This window comes from Podarcis gaigeae (genome assembly GCF_964106915.1).
Source record: "Podarcis gaigeae genome assembly, chromosome: 1".
In the NCBI taxonomy this organism is placed as follows: Eukaryota; Metazoa; Chordata; class Lepidosauria; order Squamata; family Lacertidae; genus Podarcis; species Podarcis gaigeae.
Window position 1 is genome coordinate 133,944,382 of NC_139678.1, and position 21,981 is coordinate 133,966,362.

General features: G+C 43.2%; 1 protein-coding gene across 7 annotated transcripts in view; it reads left to right on the forward strand.

Annotated features, from left to right (window-relative positions):
• SH3BP4 (SH3 domain binding protein 4) overlaps positions 1–21,009 on the forward strand; it is a 41,187-nt gene extending 20,178 nt beyond the window's left edge. For all 7 annotated transcript variants that reach the window (XM_083706398.1, XM_083706397.1, XM_083706400.1 and 4 more), the window contains 4 exons: positions 4,331–4,596; positions 10,535–12,888; positions 16,545–16,733; positions 17,715–21,009. In XM_083706398.1, the coding sequence (XP_083562524.1) occupies positions 4,479–4,596; positions 10,535–12,888; positions 16,545–16,733; positions 17,715–17,939 (2,886 nt within the window). In that variant the 5' untranslated portion in view covers positions 4,331–4,478 and the 3' untranslated portion in view covers positions 17,940–21,009. The remainder of the gene's footprint in view (positions 1–4,330; positions 4,597–10,534; positions 12,889–16,544; positions 16,734–17,714) is intronic.
• The last annotated feature ends 972 nt before the right edge of the window (positions 21,010–21,981 follow it).

A 21,981-nucleotide genomic window follows, 5' to 3' on the forward strand; every position in this document is an offset into this window, starting at 1 on the left:
CTTTTACTTCCTCCCCCTTCTTAGGTATTTGCTGAACAGGATTGGGGGGAGAGGAAACAGTTCAAAATGACAGTTTTAAACTGTCCTTGAGGAATCATAAAACAGTTTCTAGGCAACTATGGGGTTTGGGGGGTCTCTGCTTCCAGATCAAAGTCCCAACCCATCACATGCTATAAATGAAGTCTTGCTCACTTTTACAAATGGTCTTCGGGTTGATATGTTGTAGCTTAGCGCTACTGTTTAGCTCTGAAATCTTGATTCTGTTCTACTGTTTTGGTAACAACCAGGTTCCTTGGAAGGCCTTATTGTTGATGTGCTTCCTCTGCCCTGGACTTCTTGTCTGTCTCTCAAGCAGAGTACAGTGGTACCTCGGGTTAAGTACTTAATTCGTTCCAGAGGTCCGTTCTTAACCTGAAACTGTTCTTAACCTGAAGCACCACTTTAGCTGATGGGGCCACCTGCTTCCACCACACAATTTCTGCAAAGTTCTTAACCTGAGGTACTATTTCTGGGTTAGTGGAGTCTGTAACCTGAAGCGTCTGTAACCTGAGGTACCATTGTAACTCTGAAAGGAATGGAGAAGTCCCTGACATTTAGCAGACATAAATCTCTCTTAATTTTTTAACATAAAAATTGAATGATTATCAGTACGTTGAATATTTAATGTGGAAGTCAAAGCTACTGGCTCTGCTGCATTAAAAGATCTAAATTGTTGCACATAAGATTGTGGTTCTGCAGCCTGAAACTTGTGGGATGGGCTGCCAAATCTTAAATTTTTTTAATACACACTTGTACTGAGAGGAGAACACCCAGGAAAACTGAAAAAAATTGGGTGGGAAAAGTTTTTTCTAAATCAAAAAACTGGAAATTTGGGGAAAATACAAAACCAGAACCTCTTTATGTGGTACTTGGTCTTTTAGAATGAGTGATTTATGTATTTTATTAGAGTAGTGGCTTAAAATAATCCTGCTACAAAACTTGAAAACATGGTTTCAAGTTTGCTTCTTTTGAACGCAGCTTGTCAATTCAGATGAAATAAACAGGCGGAAAACTCACATCTGAAATGGCAATGTCCAGAAACCAGCAGGAAAACATTTCAGCCTGCCAGGCCACTCTGAAAAAAGGAGCTTTGAAGGGAGACTCCAGCATGAAACTGATGAATTACCTTTTGAACAGAAACTCAATTCTAGCACCTGCAACTTGAAATGACAAGATTTTTTATTATCCTTCATGTGTTAATTAGCTTACCAATGCCAGGATGTGTGTCTTAACACCAACGCAGCCTTGTTAATCATTGCTGTAACTTGCTTTTACATAATTATTATTTTCTGTCCTTTTTGTTTTCTTCTGACGTCAACTCCATTTCTTCCTTCCCCCATATTCATGCAAGCACTGTGTTTGCATCTATGCCGGCCAATTTATTGCAGTCTGCAGATGAGGACTAGGCCATGTGAAAAATAAATGTGAGATTTTAGCTGCAGTTCATTCATTATCAGCTTTGTAGTTTTGCAGGGGTAAAACTGGGCTTTCTTTCACCCTGACACACACCTGTGCGGACACACCCACCCCTCAACACATTTGTTCTTAAAGGTGCATATTGCATAAAAAGTAGGCAATATATTGTTTGACATCGTGTCTGTTATGGCATGGGCAGCTTCCAGAGGCTTCAGCTGAACTCAAGATTTGCACTCTAAGGTTTAGAAATTTTAAGAAAAGCTTTTGCCATAAATTTTGAAGCTTAAAAGTTCCCCCATGTTTAACTTGTCTTTAAAAGTAACATCCTGACCTCTGCAGCCTAAAACACGGCCAATTCTGAGAAAGGAGGGAAAAAAGGGTGTGCTAATGTTTGTTGTTTGAAAGAGGCTGGGGAAAAGTTAGTCTCTCCAAATAATAAAAAAGTGTGTGTGTGTGAGAGAGAGAGAGAGAGAGAGAGAGAGAGAGAGAGAGAGAGAGAAGATCTCCTCAGAGAGTAATAGCTCATTTGAGGAATCCTAAGAACTATTATGACTGTATGACCAAAGAGAAAATGACCATCCTGTCCAATAAAAGTAAATTGTTTGTCAAAAGTAGAGCTTCCTTGTACAGCAATTGTCTATTTGAGGTTGGGTTTTGACTTTGATTTATTTAGTCAAAGGATCATTAAAAGGCTGTATTTCCATAAGATCAACCAAGACCTTCTGGTTCCCATTTAAAATGTTTTGGGGTTTGTTTGTTTTTCTGTATCTTTGAGGATTCCTTTTAATTTTATTTTTGTTTGATTAGTCATTTCAGGAGATGATGCTTTCCTACGTATTAAAAAATAAAGTTTTTTAAAAAAAAAACATTTAAAGGAAGCCGTCTCTCCCATTCTTATTTCAGACATCGTGATATATTGGTATATCACGATGTTTAGCTGGTGATATATTGCGGTGTTGAAAACCAGGAATCATCCATCCCTGGTTGGCACTTTGCAAAATAAACTGGAAACATCAGCAAACTATTAATAAAATAAACCCCTGGTCTTGGAACTGAGGGAGACCCTGTGCATGTGGGAGGCATCTTCACTCTCATGATAGTGTAAGGAGCTCCAACCTGAACCCAAAGATGTGCCCCAGTTTACGCAGAAGCTTCTGCATACAAAGGCAGGAGGACGACTGCTGTGGAATTTCCCTGCCCAATAGCAATAGTTTAACGGTGCCAGCAAGCCTTTAATAACGCTGACCAGTGCTTCTTCGCTTCTGCTTGCAATTCTTTGGATCCAACTGTTACCTTTAGTCATTAATACGCATCTAATATCATTGTGGGGGACGCGGGTAGTGCTGTGGGTTAAACCACAGAGCCTAGGGCTTGCCGATCAGAAGGTCTGCGGTTCAAATCCCCGTGACGGGGTGAGCTCCCGTTGCTCAGTCCCTGCTCCTGCCAACCTAGCAGTTCGAAAGCATGTCAGAGTGCAAGTAGATAAATAGGTACCGCCCCGGCGGGAAGGTAAACGGCGTTTCTGTGCGCTGCTCTGGTTCACCAGAAGCGGTTTAGTCATGCTGGCCACATGACCCAGAAGTTGTACACCATCTCCCGCGGCCAATAAAGCGAGATGAGTGCTGCAACCTCAGAGGCGTCCGCGACTGGACCTAATGGTCAGGGGTCCCTTTACCTTTAATGTCATTGTTACTTAACTGAAACAGGAGTTGAATGTTCCTATTCATAAACAAGGACTTAAGTGGAATAATTTTTGTTAAGATTGCTGGTAGTGGTTAAAGGTTTTGACCAGGGGCATCATCACAGCAGTCACTAGGCATAAAAGTAATTGTCGCTACATTTTATGCACCTGTTGGTACTAGGATACTAAATGTGGGAAACATTTATGGAGAGCAGTCAAGCACTCTGGCTGAGAAGCACTGGTAGAATAACTACTTTGGGAGTGGCTGTCCACTTGGCTACATAGCTGGTTAACTGTTCACATCCTGGACAAGTTGCTGGAAAATGTGACCATCTATATTTCCTTGTGTTTTCACCTGATGAATTGCATTTCTCTTTTGGATTTTATCTATGCTAAATCTGAGCAGTTGTCTAAATCAAATTGCTGGAAAGACTGATTCAGTAGTGTGAAAAGTATGTGTATTCATGAGAATCTTGCGGAACACCCAAAAGAAATATATCCCATTGGTGGGCTGCTTATTTTGAACTAGGTAGCGTACAGAGAAGGTCCTCTCTAAGGAGGAGATCTCTGTGTCAACGTAACTTAGATTCTTGTAGCCCAAACGTACTCTGCTTAGACGGTAGTTCAGTGCAGTCTTGGCCGTGTTGAGCACCAGCCAGCAGGATCAGTGGTCAAGGATGAGAGGTGTGGAAGGCCAGCAAGTTCTGGAAGGCTACAGGTTTATTGATTGTTCTACCCTGGCCAAAAGAAAACAGATTGAATAGGAACCATTATGTTGCTTTTGAAAGGTCTACTGGTCAAAACCGAAGTCTGCCTCTGGTCGTACTGGATATATATGGGACAGAAAACCTTCTATACTAGAGTGACTTGAGCAGGTGTAGTAAAGAAACTTAGCCCTCCTTCAACATATTTTAAAGTAAGCAATATGGTACTTTGCAGTGGGGAAACAGGATCCTATAGCCCCCTCCCAGCTTTTGCCTGATGGCTGCATGAACAGCCAAAAGTAGATTATTTGAGTTTCCCCCACCCCTTCTTTGATTATTTGTTGTAGTAAAATAATGCACGCAGATGTGTTTTTCAGACTATAAACTTGAGAGTGGAGAAGGAGAAGTTTTCTACAACAGACTCTCATGTCAAAGTTGGAAATGCTTAAGAGAAACCATATTGTAACTCTTCCACTCTTTTTCTTTTCAGATTTGTCTCAAGTTGTAAAAAAAACAACCCCCCAAAAACAAATAGCACCCTAAAAGCACTTGTAGCTTAAAGCTTCTGAAGAAAAATGGCACAACTCTTGTAGAGAAGATGGCCCACTAGATTCTCAGGGAAGGCCACAAATCTCAAGATGGCGGCCCAGAGGATTCGTGCTGCCAATGCCAGCGGGCTCCCACGGTGCAGATCTGAGGGGACACTGATTGACCTGAGTGAAGAATTTTCTGAAACCAGCTTCAGTTCCGTCAAAGGTGAGAGGGTTTTTTGTATGTAAGTTGGAGCACCAAAACTGAGGTGCCTACAAGAGAAGGGAGTCTGTATGCACCATCACAGTAAAGTCACCAAACTAGCTCAGTAGTCACCAGTCTTTTCAGACCAGTGGGCATATTTCAAATTGTGAGAGAGCACTGGCAGCACCGGTCACAAACTAGCAGCTATGGGGCAGGGAGCATGGTATAATATAAAACGGCTACCATGGGGAGCATGGCATAACACCAAATGAGAAAGACAGCCAGCCCTGACGACCTTCTCCTTACCATGAGAAGTCAGCTACATCCTGCTGGTCCTGATTGTGGGAGATCAGACAGTGTTGATTTTGCGCATGCACACCCACCGATGCTGTTGCTGTGTAACGGCAACAGGGAGCATTCCACAGTACCTGGAAAAACATGCAAGGCAGCCACACCACATTAACTCTCATTTCATAGAAATTGCTTAGTAGCTTTCTGTGCATTTTGCCCCATAACTTTCCGGAAGGACCAGACATTTCTGTTTTCTTCTTAAAAAACGAAAGCTTAAGAGTTTGGGACCCTTCCCAAGGAGCAGCAGTGGAAATCTGCAGCGGGGTTGGTGACCCCTGCCCTCGCTCATTCTTTTTGCTCTTGTAGCTTTGTCTTCCAGATGTGCAGCAGGCAAAGCATGGTGGGTGGGATAAGTGAAAAAGCCCTGTTCTGGTCACTACAAGCCATTTAGCATAAGCTAACTCATGGTTTCTGACTCTGATTTGCCAGACTATTGGAAGCAATAGTTTGTCAATCACACACCACACCAAACCATAGTTACGCTTCCTTAACTGTGATTTGATGCATTGTCTGAATTGTGCCTTAAAGTGTCACATGATCCTATTTTTTGATCATACTACTCACATAATACTTCAAAATATTGTTTTGGAATGAAAAGATTTCTGCATAAATGCTCTTCTAAAAAGTTTTCTGAGAGTTAAGACCTTACATTTAGAATAACTAAGTGTGGCATGGCTTGAAGGAGAAATTTCAGGAGCATCAGCACATTTAGCTGAATTTTTTAATCCCTCATAGGAAATGCTATGGCGGGCAGATTACGATGAAAGTATTGTGTATTGTTTCAGCAGCTATATTTGCTGCATGATTCTGCTTTGGAATTCAGTCAGTGGATACAAGATTGAGATTGACTTAATGGTTACAGAAACTAACCTTGATCCAGAGATGGAAAACTTTGGTTTAGTGAAGTGGCTTTCCTTAGCCACCTGTCCCTGGGGTGGGCAGGGGTGGGCTCTGCTACTGTGTTCGCTTTGTCTTCCCCTCTATCCACAAGAGGGGAAAGAGGATGAATAACTTCACGTTACCAGGAGAAGAGATCATCCTGGCATCCTCCTTCACTCAGCATGAAGCACACCCGTCTGTTTCCTGCCTTGTGCTTTAAATGTCTCCAACACAAAATACACTTTTTTAGCCCCTCCTGCATTTGCCCCATTAGTGATAAGGCTCCATCTGCAAAACCTGCTGCTTTGCGTACGTGCAATTACCAAGACCTAATTCTCGCTGAGGCTGCGCCATTTTAGAGTACAGTGGTGCCCCGCAAGACGAACGCCTCGCAAGACGAAAAACCCGCTAGACGAAAGGGTTTTCCGTTTTTTGAGGCGCTTCGCAAGACGAATTTCCCTATGGGCTTGCTTCGCAAGAAGAAAGCCCATAGGGAAATCTCCGGGGGACCTCTTCTAAATGCTAGCGGTGGGGAGCAAAGCCTTTCCTCCCCTCCGGCCTTCAGAAGAGGTCCAGGAAGGCCGGCGGGGGCCGAAAGGCTTTGCTCCCCACCGCCAGCATTTTAAAAGCAGTCCGGGATAGCAGGGAAGCGCTTCCCACTATCCCGGATGGCTTTTGAAGGCAGATGGGGGGGAGCAAAGACTTTCGGCCCCCGCCCGCCTTCAGAAACGGTCTTTGCTCCCCCCTGCCTGCCTTCCCGGGAGAGCGGAGAAACGCAGGCTTTTGTGATGACTGAATATTCTGCTGTACAAAAAGGACCTGAACAAGCAGCAGACGGGCATCTCTTTGAGAGACCAGTTTCAGGACTGCAGTAAAACTCTTTGGCTATCTGCTATCTGCCTGACTTCAGGGGCAGGGTGGCTGGAGAAGACAGCCTGGTCTCATAATATGGGAAAGGTGATCCTTCACTCATCCAGGTCACAAACCATTAGAGATTTATGAACACAATCTTTTGCATTATGCCTGAGAAAATACTGGCAATCAGTGTAGTTGTTCACCCTTTTCACCAGCCAGGTTTTACTGATGGGGATGAGGTGGTGAACAGCTGTTTTGTCTATACTGTCAGTGATCATTAACCTACAGGAAGTAGTAATATCCTAAGATTTTTGCCTTAGAAAGAGGCATTTCCTTTTCATCTACCAACGCCTGAAGCACATTTGGTAGGAATGCAAAAGAGGTTCTTCTCAGTGGCTGCTCCAAACTCTGGAACCCCTTACCCAGAGAAGCCTGGCTAGCTCCTTCTCTGATAATGTTCTGCTAACAACAAATGGGCATTTTTATTTAAACAGAGTGCAGGCCTCTTAACTGGTTTTGATTTTTACTGGTGCCCTGCAAGCTTTGTTGTTGTTGTTGTTGTTGTTACCTTCTATACCACCCTTCACCTGAGGATCGCCAGGCAGTTTACAATATAAAAGTACTAAAATGCATAACATAGTAACGAACAGAAAAAACAGTACCCAATGTCTGAGTGGGTATCCAAATGTAGTTGGTGTTTATATGAAGTACAGTGGTACCTCGGGTTAAGTACTTAATTCGTTCCGGAGGTCTGTTCTTAACCTGAAACTGTTCTTTAGCTAATGGGGCCTCCTGCTGCTGCTGCGCCGCCAGAGCACGGTTTCTGTTCATATCCTGAAGCACTATTTCTGGGTTAGCGGAGTCTGTAACCTGAAGCGTATGTAACCTGAGGCGTATGTAACCCGAGGTACCACTGTATGTTCAGTTCCAGCAAGGGCATTAAGGTCTTCATAATAGATGTTGAACATTTATCCTTCCATGCCTGGAGCGGAGGGTGTGTGTGATCCTACACATGTGCATAAATGGGCATTAGGATGCTATATTGGCTCTGGCTTCCCAAAGTAAGCACACTGCATGGGCATACAAGGATTGACATATGTGCAGGGTCATCACACACAATGCTCTTTAAGCCAGCAATACTTTTAATTCCAGTTTCTACCACGAGGAGCCTTCTGTATAGGATGTGATGTGTGAACTGGCCTTAAGTTCTGGTTTTCTTTGAAACTGGACCCTAGAATCATAGAATCATAGAGTTGGAAGAGACCTGAAGGGCCATCGAGTCCAACCCCCTGCCAAGCAGGAAACACCATCAGAGCACTCCTGACATGGTTGTCAAGCCTCTGCTTAAAGACCTCCAAAGAAGGAGACTCCACCACACTCCTTGGCAGCAAATTCCACTGTCAAACAGCTCTTACTGTCAGGAAGTTCTTCCTAATGTTTAGGTGGAATCCTCTTTCTTGTAGTTTGGAACCATTGCTCCGTGTCCGCTTCTCTGGAGCAGCAGAAAACAACCTTTCTCCCTCCTCTATGTGACATCCTTTTATATATTTGAACATGGCTATCATATCACCCCTTAACCTCCTCTTCTCCAGGCTAAACATGCCCAGCTCCCTTAGCCGTTCCTCATAAGGCATTGTTTCCAGGCCTTTGACCATTTTGGTTGCCCTCCTCTGGACACGTTCCAGTTTGTCAGTGTCCTTCTTGAACTGTGGTGCCCAGAACTGGACACAGTACTCCAGGTGAGGTCTGACCAGAGCAGAATACAGTGGCACTATTACTTCCCTTGATCTAGATGCTATACTCCTATTGATGCAGCCCAGAATTGCATTGGCTTTTTTAGCTGCCGCGTCACACTGTTGGCTCATGTCAAGTTTGTGGTCAACCAAGACTCCTAGATCCTTTTCACATGTACTGCTCTCAAGCCAGGTGTCACCCATCTTGTATTTGTGCCTCTCATTTTTTTTTGCCCAAGTGCAATACTTTACATTTCTCCCAGTTAAAATTCATCTTGTTTGTTTTGGCCCAGTTCTCTAATCTGTCAAGGTCGTTTTGAAGTGTGATCCTGTCCTCTGGGGTGTTAGCCACCCCTCCCAGTTTGGTGTCATCTGCAAATTTCATCAGGATGCCCTTGAGTCCATCATCCAAGTCGTTGATAAAGATGTTGAATAAGACTGGGCCCAAGACAGAACCCTGTGGCACCCCACTAGTCACTCTTCTCCAGGATGAAGAGAAACCATTGATGAGCACCCTTTGGGTTCGGTCAGTCAGCCAGTTACAAATCCACTGAGTGGTAGCATAGTCAAGACCGCATTTTACCAGCTTCTTTACAAGAATATCATGGGGCACCTTGTCAAATGCCTTGCTGAAATCAAGGTAGGCTACATCCACTGCGTTCCCTTCATCTACCAGGCTTGTAATTCTGTCAAAAAATGAGATCAGGTTAGTCTGACACCCTACATTCAGCCACATATGAGAGTGTTTCCTTGCTGATTTATTGCACTGTGTCTGTATTGTTGTGGTTGGCCACCTTGAATGTTATCTGGTGGAAAGTTGGGATAGAGATTTAATATATAAACAAATGTGGACATTTGGACTGGGTGACTTTAGGGTTCCTTTAGGCCCTAAGATTAATGCGCTGTCTCCTTTAATATGCTCAGACGGTGATTATCTAGTAACCCAGATTTGTGTGCATTAAGACCTCTAAGCTTCTCAGCCGCAGATTAGTATCTTCATTTCACCCTACTCATTTACATCAGCTCTGCTTGGGTTTGCCCTGCTCAGCAGTTATCTTCCTTAAGAATAATGGATGCAAAGCATTCCTTAAATGTGGCTTTCCCCCTTGTCTAAGTTTCCTTGAAGCATTAACATTCTTATCATGCAGCAGCTTCCTCCCATTGTACGTGGTGTTCTGAGCCTTCTTCGGCAATGATATAACACTTTGCCTCTTTGCTATAAGATTTGATTCCACTTAAGATTCAGCAACGTGGAATCTCATATTTTGTTTTTCCTTTGAATTTATTACTGTGAGCCTTTGAGATCAGGCCATCTCACTACTGAATGTGTAAGCCTTCCTGCATGGACAAATTATCTTCCATGACTTGGATAAAATTTGCACTACCATTAAGACTCTGTTAACTCTTTCCAACCTGGAGCAACCTGCATTTCAGTACTGGAGAATGTGGAAGAATGTGAAAGTGGATGGGTCCCTCAGGTTTCTGCCAGACCTTCACCTATGCAGCTGTTTGTTTAGATTTGGCTCTTGCTAGCCTGGAATTGGATTTGCAAGTTAATGAGGCAGTTGTTTAAAAAAATAACTATCTGAAACAGGAGTAACCAGATGCTTGCAAATGCTTGTACAACAAATACTAGTTAAAGCCTTGTATAACAAAGCTGAATCAGTTCATGGCCAATGTCATTCTCAATCAACTTCTTTTCCCATTGACGTGTGCCACAGCCCACATTTAGCACAGTGTCTCCTTGTGGATCTAGTGATGAATTTGCCCACACATTAATCTCCAAATCTGCAAGTAGTTAACTCACCCATATCACACCCTTTCCCCAATAGAGATTTACAGTGCAATGTATGCACATCTATTCATGTCTACTCAGAAATGAGCCCTATTGAGATCAACAAGGCTTACTCCTAGGTAAACTTGGTATAAGATTGCAGCCTTAGTCTCTTAATGATGCAGAATCCATTAATCTCTTGAAAAATAATGTGTATGTATGTGTGCGTGCACGCATGTGTGTGTTTATGCATGCAAATATCCTGATTCAGAGTACAAGCAAAAGAGCTACAGTATAATTGTGCAATGTTGGTAGATGGTTGTTATCACCTGCAGTTGCTCACTACGTTCTGCTTTTTGATTTGCAGTGCCTTCTCCTAGTGCCTTGATGATAGACAATCCTACGTCATTTGGAAATGCAAAGGAAGTTGTAGCAATTAAAGACTACTGCCCCAACAATTTCACCACCTTGAAGTTCTCCAAGGGTGACCACCTTTATGTCTTAGATACCTCAGGAGGTGAGTGGTGGTATGCTCACAACACCACAGAGATGGGCTACATCCCGTCCTCCTACGTTCAGCCTGTAAACTACCGGAACTCTTCATTAACGGACAGTGGAATGATAGACCATCTGCTGGAAAGCTCCGATGAGGGAGCCAAAGAGCTGGACCTGCTTGGAGACTGGACAGATTTAAACCTGAGCTTAGCCAAAAACAACCCTTTTATGAATAACATGCAGACTAACCCTTTTCTGAACGGGAATTTACAGATAATGCCTGATAGGAGCAAGGATTGCTCCCACCAAACCACTGTGGATTTGTTGCTCTTTGACACAGGGGTGCCCACCTTTACAGGGTCAAGTTCTGCAACTGACAGCAGCCTAGGTAACCATCTTGATGAGGGTCCATCAATGAATGGATTTGAGTTTGAGCAGCCAAGCAGGCGGGACAATCCTTTTTTCAGAAGCAAGCGCTCCTACAGTTTATCAGAGCTCTCCGTACTCCAGGCAAAGTCAGAAAACCCAGAATCCTCGGGCTTCTTCACAGGGTTGAAATCTCCTACCCCGGAGGAATTCCAGAGCAGAGAAGACTTCAGAGCTGCATGGCTGAACCATCGAAAATTAGCAAGGTCTTGCCACGACCTGGATCTGCTGGGCCAGAACCCTGGTTGGGGTCAGACGCAGCCTGTGGAGACCAACATCGTTTGCAAGCTGGATAGTTCTGGGGGAGCAGTTCAGCTTCCAGATACAAATATTAACATGCGTCTTCCTGAAGGGCATGTGGGTGCTGGCGACACACAACAAATCTCCATGAAGGCTCTTTTGGATCCTCCTCTTGAGCTCAACAGTGACAAATGCAGCACCATCAGCCCTGTACTAGAGATTAAGCTGAGCAACATGGAAACCAGAACCCCCATCCTGCTGGAGATGAAAATTTCAGCGGAGGTGAAGAATGACCCAGTGAGCAAGAGTTTGGTGGGAGTGCAGTGCCTGCGCAGCGACATGAAGGACGGTCCATACACACCGGTGCGACTTGGCTGTTGCTATGGAGACACCATCCAGGTTCAGCTGGAAAACCTGGAGCCTTGCATGTACATAGCCATTGTGGCCCAGGGACAAAACATTCCATATCCTTACACTGTCTGGGATTACATTAGTAAAAAAATCACAGTTGGAGTCTATGGGCCAAAGCACATACACCCTTCTTTTAAAACTGTGGTGGCCATCTTTGGACATGATTGTGCCCCCAAGACTCTGTTGGTGAATGAAGTCACACGTCATGCACATTGTACATCGGCAGTGGCGCTGCAGTTGTGGGGGAAGCACCAGTTCACCTTAGCGAGGCCGCAAGACCTAAAGCTGTGCATGTTTTCAAACATGACTAACTATGAGGTAAGAGCCAGCGAGCAGGCAAAAATTGTGAGGGGCTTCCAGATGAAACTGGGCAAAGTCAGCCGCCTCATATTCCCCATCATGTCACACGATCCCAACGAACTATATGACTTCACCCTGAGAATACAAGTCAAGGATGCTAAGGATGCCATATTGACTCAGTTCTGTGTCCAAACACCACAGCCTCCTCCCAAAAGTGCTATCAGGTCAACTGGGCAGCGAAGGTTCCTGAAAAAAAATGAAGTGGGGAAAATAATCCTGTCTCCTCTTGCAACCACCAGCAAATACCCTGTCTTCCAGGATCGGATAGTGGCAAGCTTAAAATATGGGAAACTACTGAAAACTGTAGTGCGGCAAAACAAAAACCATTATCTCTTGGAATATAAGAAAGGGGATGCCATAGCCTTGCTAAGTGAGGAGAAAATCAAGTTGAAAGGTCAACTTTGGACAAAGGAATGGTACATTGGTTATTATCAGGGTAAAATTGGCCTTGTCCATACCAAAAATGTTTTAGTTGTTGGGAAAGCCAAGCCGAATTATTTCTCTGGGCCCGAGCTCACCACGAGTATGTTGCTGGAGCAAATCCTGCGGCCTTGTAAGTTTCTCACCTATATCTATGCTTCAGTAAGGACTTTGCTCATGGAAAACATTAGCAGCTGGCGTGCGTTTGCAGATGCTCTGGGATACAGCAACTTGCCACTTGTTTTCTTCTGTCGGGCAGAGCTGGACAATGAGCCAGAGTGTGTGGCTTCTGTGCTGGAAAAACTGAAAGAAGACTGTAATAATTCCGACAGTAAGGATAGGAAATCTTTCCAGAAGGAACTGATGTCAGTAAGTATTCTGGTTATTGGAAGTATTAAGTCAGGAATGGTCACCTGGTTTCCAGCATTCTGTTGTGTTAAGAGCTCCCCTGAACAGGCTGTGGGAAAAATATCTAAGGCTGTGAAAGCTGCTGCTTGTTTCTAGCACAACTGAGCACCAAAACCAGCTCTTCTTCACTGTTGCCATATATTTAAGTACCACCCAGGTGCTTCTCAAGAAACCAGGGGGCCTGAGGTAATGGCTGAGCATCCCCTTGTACATTACTAACATTGCACCTATTGATAGCACAATCCAAACAATGTCTACTTAGAAGTAAGTTAGGATGAATTCAGCAGAACTTACTTCCAGGTAAATAAGTTTAGAAGTGCAGCCTTGATTGTGTTAGGCTGCAGACCTAAACTTGGAAGTAGCTACCACTAAGATAAAGGGGGCTTACTTAGGAGTAATCATGATTAGGTTTGGGCTGCTATCCATTCTGTTTTCAATGACTGAAGTGCAAATGCATGACATTGTACAATGTGCATTTCCTTGCCATTTTTATAAACGTATCTCAGGTGATTAAATCAAGAGACAATCACAGAAAAATCTTTGACTGGATCCCTTTCCCAGCTCAGAGGTGCATTTTTAGGATTATGTAACCGCAGGTAAATTTCATCTTTGGGTTGTATCTCCCTCCGAAATTGCTCATTAAAACTTTGCTTCAGTGAGCAAGGAAGTGCACTGCAACTGACAAATTGAAAGCCAGGTCTCTTGGGATTTGGGCCTTATTAATAAAAGTGCTACTTTTTTCATTAAGTAAAAATGACCTTCCAGAAATCCATCTTGTGGAACCAGCTATATAATTATTTTACTTCTTCCTCAAGAGTATAGAAAACTCTGTGTGCTCAGGAAAGTGTTATACAGTAGTTACCCCCATTTAAAGCTGAAATCAAGCTGCCCCCTTTTAAAAAAAAGAATGTTTAAAGGAAACTGAATTGAACACCCAGTGTCTAAAACCATGATGCACAACACATGTCATATACACAATACATGTTGATTGGTTTAATTCTTACAAGAATTCTACCTTAATGATGAAAGCTCTTTTAGAAGATGCTATAAAGTGATGGTTGCCTGAAGGGGAATCCTTAGGTTAAGCTGCTGTGATACAGAATGATGAGGAAGGAAGGAAGTGGGCGTTCAGTAAGGAGTGTGAGCAAAGGACAGGAGGGAGCCAGCTCTGATTTGCCAGCGGGAGTAGTACAAAAGTTTGCAAAGGCATGATGGTTGTGTAGCACCACCAACACAAATGAATTATCAGATTACCTGGATATTCTCCTTGATTTGGCAGGATGTTAAGAAGTGTACAAATAGGGGTTGTAAACTGGAAGATACTACTTCTGCCTGCTGGGAAATCAACTGTTGGAGTTCATGGGGGAGGAAATGCTCTAGAAAGTCAGAAGATTAGTCAGTTGCCCATGTCCTATATGCCTGTGAAGCAGAGCAAGAGCAGGGCAAGAAACCAGACTATTCAAACTCTTTCAATGGCATTAGGGGACCCCCCCCCCCCGGAAATAGGACTCATTTCAGGCTTGGTTTTGGAGTTTGGGGGAACATGTAGGAAGCAGCAGGTCTGCCTTAATAAGATTAACTTCCAGCTCCCATCATTTCATACTGAGACATAAGTGTGTGGTGCCCTGACTATCACTCAGCTTTTAATGGCTTGGGGGAAAATACTTAGCGGTGAGAGAATCCACTTTGTTTAAGAATTGAGGGCCCTTGCGATGGTCCTACCATGCCTAATATGTCCATACAAACAACAACAACAACAACAAAAAGTTCCTTGGTGCAGAAACTTGCTATCAATTCACTACCTATAAGCTACTTAATATCCAATCAGCTATTTGGAAATGAAAGTTTGCCCACTTTTGAGGCATTATCTAAATATTGAAGAGTACATACCGTATTTTTCGCTTCATAAGACACACTTTTTCCTCTTAAAATCTAAGGGGAAATGCCTGTGCATCTTATGGAGCAAATGTGTGGTCCCTGGGGCTGGGGGGGAACCTGGGCTTCCCCCGCCAGCCCCAACAAGCTCGGGGAGCAGCGGGAAGACTGCGTGCAGCCTTTCTGCTGCTCCCCGACCTGCTTTTTGGGGCTGGCAGTGGGGGAAAGCCCTGAGCAGCTCTAGGGTAGCCTGTGAAGTCTCCGCAGGGCAGCGGGGAGCCTTCATCCCGCTGCCCTGGGGAGCCTTCGCACGGCTATCCCTGGCTTTTGCGGGAGGTGGGGGAAGGGACAGAGAGAGGCTTTCTCACTTCCCCCACCTCCTGCAAAAGCCCCCAAGAGCCGCATATTTTTTTTCTTGAATCCCCCCTCCCCCCCAAAAAAGTAGGTGCGCCTTATGGTCAGGTGTGCCTTACGGAGCGAAAAATACGTACATTTGAATTACATTCTTCCAGCACTTCTTTTGCAGTGTGACATTTGAATTTAAAGTATTCTTCTTTGGTATGCTGCCTGCTGCTTTGGTGTAAAGCAGGAACTTCAGTAAATGCTAAGGAAGAGCATTGTTACTACTGTGAAGTAATAGCCAAGTGCCAGGCAAGTGGTCACTTTAGAGCACACAGACGAGATCCACAGCCTCCTTCCCCCCAGAAATTGAAATAGTACAATTAGGAGGAATTAAAACTCCTGTTGTCAAATTTGCTAATCCCAGCAGGAGTGTAGTAATCACTTTTAAGAGCATGTGGGCTATAATGTAATTAATGCACATTATTGAAGGCCAGACCACAGGGATTCTCCTGTCTATGCTGCATATCCTAACACATAAGCTAGTTTTGCAGTGCCTTTGCACACACGTAATTAAAATAGGATATTTACATTTAATTTAATGGAATAGCAAGGTCTTAGAATAGAATATCAGAATTGTAGAGTTGAAAGGGACTCCGAGGGTCATCTAGTCCAACCCCTGGAATGCAGGAATCTCAGTTAAACCATCCATGACAGATGACCATCCAACCTCTGCCTGAAAACCTCCAGTGAAGGAGAGTCTGTTCCACTGTGCATCAGCTCTTGCCATCAGCGGTTCAGTTGGAATCTCCTTTCGTGTAACTTGAAGCCATTGGTTCAGGTTCTACCACCTGGAGCAGAAGAAAACAAGATTGCTCCGTCTTCCATGTGACAGCCATTTGAAGATGGCTATCATATCTGTTTGACAGTGGAACAGACTCCCTCAAGTGGTGATGGACTCTTATTCATTGGAGTTTTTTAAGCAGAGGTTGGATACCATCTGTCATGGATGTTTAGTTGAGATTCTTGCATTGCAGGAGATGGACTAGACGATGCTTGGGGCTTTCCAACTCTACAATTCTATGATTCTATCTTCTCTCAGTCTCCTGTTTTCCAGGCTAAACACACTCAACTCCCTCAACTGTTCCTCATAAGGTTTGGTTTCCAGACCGTTGAACATCTTGGACAAATTAGTTACACACCTCTATTTTGCTTGGCTTAAGAACTAATCATTACCTGAACGCACTCCTGTTTGGAGTATCTATATAACCAGACAGAGAGGGGAATATAAATATAAAATAGTAGTGGTTTTGCTCTATCTTCTGATCTCCTACAGAAATGGCCTGATGCTCCATTGAGGTTGGGTGTCCATGGCTAACTTGACTTGTTCTGCATTCCTTCAGGCCTTGCTGAAAATGGACTGCCAGGGCTTGGTTGTGAGGCTAATTCAGGATTTTGTGCTTCTGACTACGGCTGTGGAAGTGGCCCAGCGCTGGAGAGAGCTTGCTGAGAAACTGGCCAAGGTCTCCAAGCAACAGATGGATGCTTATGAAGCCCCCCATCGAGACAAGAACGGAGCTGTAGATAGTGAGGTAAGAAAGCTTTCATGTAATGCATTCTGGGTTTTGCTGGATGGTTCACTCAGCACTATAGGTTGGAAAAACAGTTTGCTATTATGTACAGCTCCCTTTTTGATCTTGAATGATGACAAAAGTGCACAGCAATTTTTGTTGCATGTTTGCTGTGGTAAAAAAAGTGGCCACACAGGAAGAAATGCATTCTGCCTTGAGTGTTATTCCTCTTCCATGGTCTTGCAGGTGTTGTATTTATCACAAAAAGGTATCAAAGTGAAATGGCTCGCCCTTCCTAGTACAATCTGAATGCTGGCCACCCTCAGATTTAATCTCTTTTCCATGTTCACATTTAGCTGGAGTGGTTCAACAGAACAGGGAAAGTTGGCGCAGACAGCACTGGGTGTTTCTTTCCGTCCAGCTAACTATTGCCTCTATTTGTAATGTTGAAAGAGTTATTGAAAACCCCTCAGTACTTACAAGAATACCGAGCCATTTGTCAGCTGAAAATTTGAGTTAGACCCAAATTTGCAGCACACTAAGCATCTAATTTGACAGCAGTGTTTCTGGACTTGGTGTGCTGTGTCTGAGACCTTTTCCTTATTCTGTCCTCTAGCGTTTGGTTTTGTGGGAAACCCTTTAATAAAAAGAAATGTAGCTTAGCCTACTGCAGTATTTCTCATAAATTTGTTCTGATATGGTTTATTCCAGGACTGAAATTCCTGCCTTTCTTTTGGTCTAGTTCTCATTGAAGTCACAGCTGGTGTCAAAGCTATGCCACTTCAGCCTGTATGTGTTGATTCACATGGATGAATATCTTAGGTATATATTTCAGGATTTTTATCCCACGTGTGGTCCAGTCAAAAAGTGTTATAAGAATGAGACAGCCCTTGCTCTTGGGTCTGCAAGAGACTGCAGAGATGGTTTGGTTTGGCTGACATAAATCCTAATGGCAGAGCGGTCTTGTATACTGTGTTAATGTTGGTTTCTTGTCTTTGGCAGGCAATGTGGAAACCAGCGTATGACTTTATGCTCACATGGAGCAATCAGATGGGAGACAGTTATCGCGATGTGACACAAGAGCTGCACATTGGCCTTGACAAGATGAAAAACCCTATCACAAAACGCTGGAAGCATCTCACTGGAACACTAATTTTAGTCAACTCCCTGGAGATTTTGAGGGCATCTGCCTTCAGCCCACAAGACCATGATGATTATGCTATATGAAGGGGAGCCCTAACTTCTTGATGCTTCTTATTTGTATGTTTTTAACTCAAACACAGTGAGAAGACACTTCTGCAAAGCCAAAGTTTTGAGCAATAGTTTCTGTGCTCAGACTGCAAACTTCTTACTGTTGCCTCTCCCTGGTGCAGAAGACATTCAAGACTCTTGTTTTCTATGCCCTGTGGCTGACAGCTTTTCTTAATTTGTAACATTTAAAATGGAACTTTTTTAGGCATTTGCAGATATCAGCCTTGAAAGCTGAAATTACTTTGGAGAGCTACCATTTCTGTGTAACATGAAACACATTTTTGCCCCCTTTAAAACTATAATTCCTCAATGAGTCGTTGATATGCATTAAAGTGAAGCACAGTCAGGCATCTTGCAAGCATTTGCAATTTCTAATGTGCCGCTCTGAAAACAGTTTATACATTAGTGTGCTAACACACACACCCATCCAGTGATCCTATCGGTCTTATAACGACTCTCCATGGTTCACTTTTATGTACACCTTTTCGTAAGGAAGAAAAAGCACACTTCCTCCCCCACCCCCACTGAAGTGATTTTGTTACCTAAAATTTAGGACTATGTGCTAGTGCCCAAGCTGCTTCAGATCCATGATTAGAAATAACTAGAAACAATTTCAGATTATAGGACTGATCCATCCCCTTTCACATTTTAGAAAATTGTAATGGATACCATTTATGGTCAAATAGCATTTCACAGGTTCATGCACTAATAGTAGTATCTTGACCATCTCTGCTGGCAGGTGACTGTCACCAGAAGTTTACATTGTATTATTTTAAATGCAGAAACAAGTATTCAATAGTGGTTCTTAAGTGTGCCATTGATTAAGCTGAAGTTTTAGGATTAGTTCTTTCGAGGGTCATTGCCCTGTGTTGAGGCTGCACCACTTGAAGCTCACATGACTGAATGTGTCTCTATTCCACACATTCTCTGGATGCAGAAAACTGGCTCCTCAAAGGAAAGCCTATAGTCCGCTCCCCCTCCCCATAACACATAGAGCAGCCGTCTGCAACCTCCAAAGGTTCTTGAGCTCCATCAGCCTTAGTGCGCGTAGGCATGATGGCAGTATAGCCTCAAACATCTGGAGGACCACAAGTTGTGAAGAGCATACTTACCATGTGAGGCCCTGCATGCAGTCTGAAGTATTTTCAGCCTAGACACATATTCCACCTTAAGTAAGAACTAGATCTACCTCTGATCAGGTGCCTAGTTGGTCACTCAGAAATGCTTGTGTTCCTCTCATTGTGTTCCCAAGAGTGTTCTGTTCATTTATTAGCCCTTAGGTCACTCGGATTCACCTTATGTGCTGTATGAGCATTCAAGAGCTGAAATGACACCACCTCTGTGATGTCATGTACCATATAAAGCTATAGAAAGAAGTCTAGTTGTACAACTTTCAAATGAAGGTTTTGTGAAGCCCTTTAAGTCTACCTCTTGATTCCAAAATACTTCATGTGGGAGGTGTTTTCATTTTTTCTAGTGTGTGAATTGGTTTTTTGCACAAGAGATTTTCATAACACATTTACTAAATTTCCCAAGGCACTGTTCAAATGTTGAATATTAAAGGGAACGTGATCACTATTAGTAATGTTTTAAACCTGTTTTCCCATTTTAGAAACATGTCACAGCTTTGTTCTTTGGAACAAGCTGACCTTTTAAGCAACTTGGGTTATACAACACAACTTTCCTATCAACAGTTCCAGAATTTGAAGAAAGCATGATCCAAGCTTGTTGGAAAGGTGTTCCTATTGTTTGCGTACGTGTTTAATTAGTGAGGAAAGTGCTTGTCATTTATTTGCTTTCTTAGCCGGCTCCTTTTAAATGGCCTCCCTATGTACTTTCCTACTCTGTCTAATGAAAAGCACCTTAAACTTGGGGTTTTGTTGCAAGAGATTGAAGCAGATTCCTATGCAAGTGTTCACATCACATGTTTGAAGTTGGTTAGGCTAGTGGTATTATCCTGTGCTCATGGAAGTCATTTTTCCAAAGCATGCCTGTTTTTCTCTCTTGACAAAACCAGAATCTGCACATGATCCTGAGTAGCATGTTTGAGTGTAGGGAAGGAAAAACAGTCCCCCTTGTATTGTAGCCCATACAAAAATATGATGCAAGATGGCAAGCCAGAGCATTAAGAGTAAAATATTTTTAATTGGGCTGGGGGGTGGGGCTTCTCTTTCATTGTGATATTTTTCAGAAATAAAACAAGTCCGTGGAATGGTTAGTCTTTCTCTAGATACACGGAAACCTGAGGGGAATATATTGCACATGATAGTCTAGGCTCCCCACAGATGGATGGGGATGTGAGAATGCAGGGCCCCTCCTGTGTATAAATGTTCTCACTGTATGTGCGCAATCACTGAGTGAATGATAATGTGTTCAAGGTAGCCTTATTCTGCACCTGCCTCTGTGCCAGACGCGTTTCATCCGTGAAACTTGGTTACAGTGATTGTGGACTCTACAGATTCAGTCACAGAGTTAGTCTGTACTTCTGTGTCTTGTAAGAGCAGAATCGAGCCACAGCAATGAGATTTTAATCAATTTTAACAGTGGGAGTTTAAAGCTGGTTATTGGGAGAGATTTCATTTCCATAAATTGGATGAAATATTCCATGAGATTATTTTTTTTTTGGGGGGGGAGGCAGGGAAATGGTCTGGTTTGCCTTTTTCTGCCATTTTTATCAAACTACCTCAGGTCTTACACACTTTTTCATGTTTTGACTTAAAGTCTAAAAGCTCCCCTAGATGATTACTACACACCACCAACACCTACACAATGAAGAACTATCAAATCACAACAGCAGCTTTTCTAGATTAGTTTGATGCAATTGCTGCATGACTGATTTTCTGTTTTGACTAAAAAAAAAGTCAGGTCCTAGCACATAGTTGGAGTGGTTTGTATGTTCAGCCAAATGCCTTTCACTCAAAGTATGTCCTTACATTGTAAGCTTGCTTTGGATTTTACATTAATACACTGTACAAGTAGTTTGTTGTACATTTTTTTAAATAAAAAAACTTGTCAAAACTACAATTAAAGCAGATATTTGAACACTGCTTTGATTCAGTGTGATTCATTTTGGGGGAGCTTGACTCAGACTTTTGTGCGTTTGTGTTTTGAAGCAATGACCACTCTGCATATTCTCATTGAACTTTCACATCAGACGTAGATTTTAGTCGTTGTGAAGGCTGGAATAAAAACTATTGCAGAGACCCTTTCTGGGGTGGTGTCAGGTTCTCACCAGAACTGAATGGGCTCAGATGTTCCAATTCCCACCTGAAAGCTTTCTTCCCCTAGCATCAAGAAATATACCCAAGAAGTATGACTTAAATCAATAGGAACAAACATTCATTGAACAGGTAACTTCCTCTGTGTCAGGCTCAGCAGTTCAATGCTACTGCTTACAACTTTGAGCTGATTTCCAAAAACAAGGCATGCCAGACGAATCTCATTTCCTTTTTTGATAAGAGTTACAAGCTTGGTGGGTGTGTGGGAATGCTGTGGGCGTAGTTATCTTGATTTCAGTAAGGCTTTTGACAAAGTCCTGCATGATATTCATGCAGAGAAGCTGGTAAGCTGTGGACTGGACGAGATAATGGTTAGGTGGATTGTAGCTGGTTGACTGAGCACCCAAAGAGTGACAACCCTCATTCTGGGAAAGTGACAAGTGGGGTGTCGCAGGTTCTGTCCTGGGCCCCTTTTTGTTCAATGGCTTTATAAATGAGAAGGAGGCTCATTCCATCTGCAGATGACACCAAACTGGGAGGAGTAGCCAATGCCGCTGAAGACAGAATCTAAATTCAAGATGACCATGAGAGAGAACTGGGTCAAATCTAACAAAATGAATTTCAATATGGATAAATGTAAGGCAGATGGGGGACACCTGGCTTACTAGTACTACATATGAAAAGGATCTTTGGGTCTTAGTGGACCTGAAACTGAACATGAGTCAACAGTGTGATGCAGCAGCAAAAAAAGCTAATGCTATTCTAGGCTACATCAACAGAAGTCTAGCATCCAGATCAAG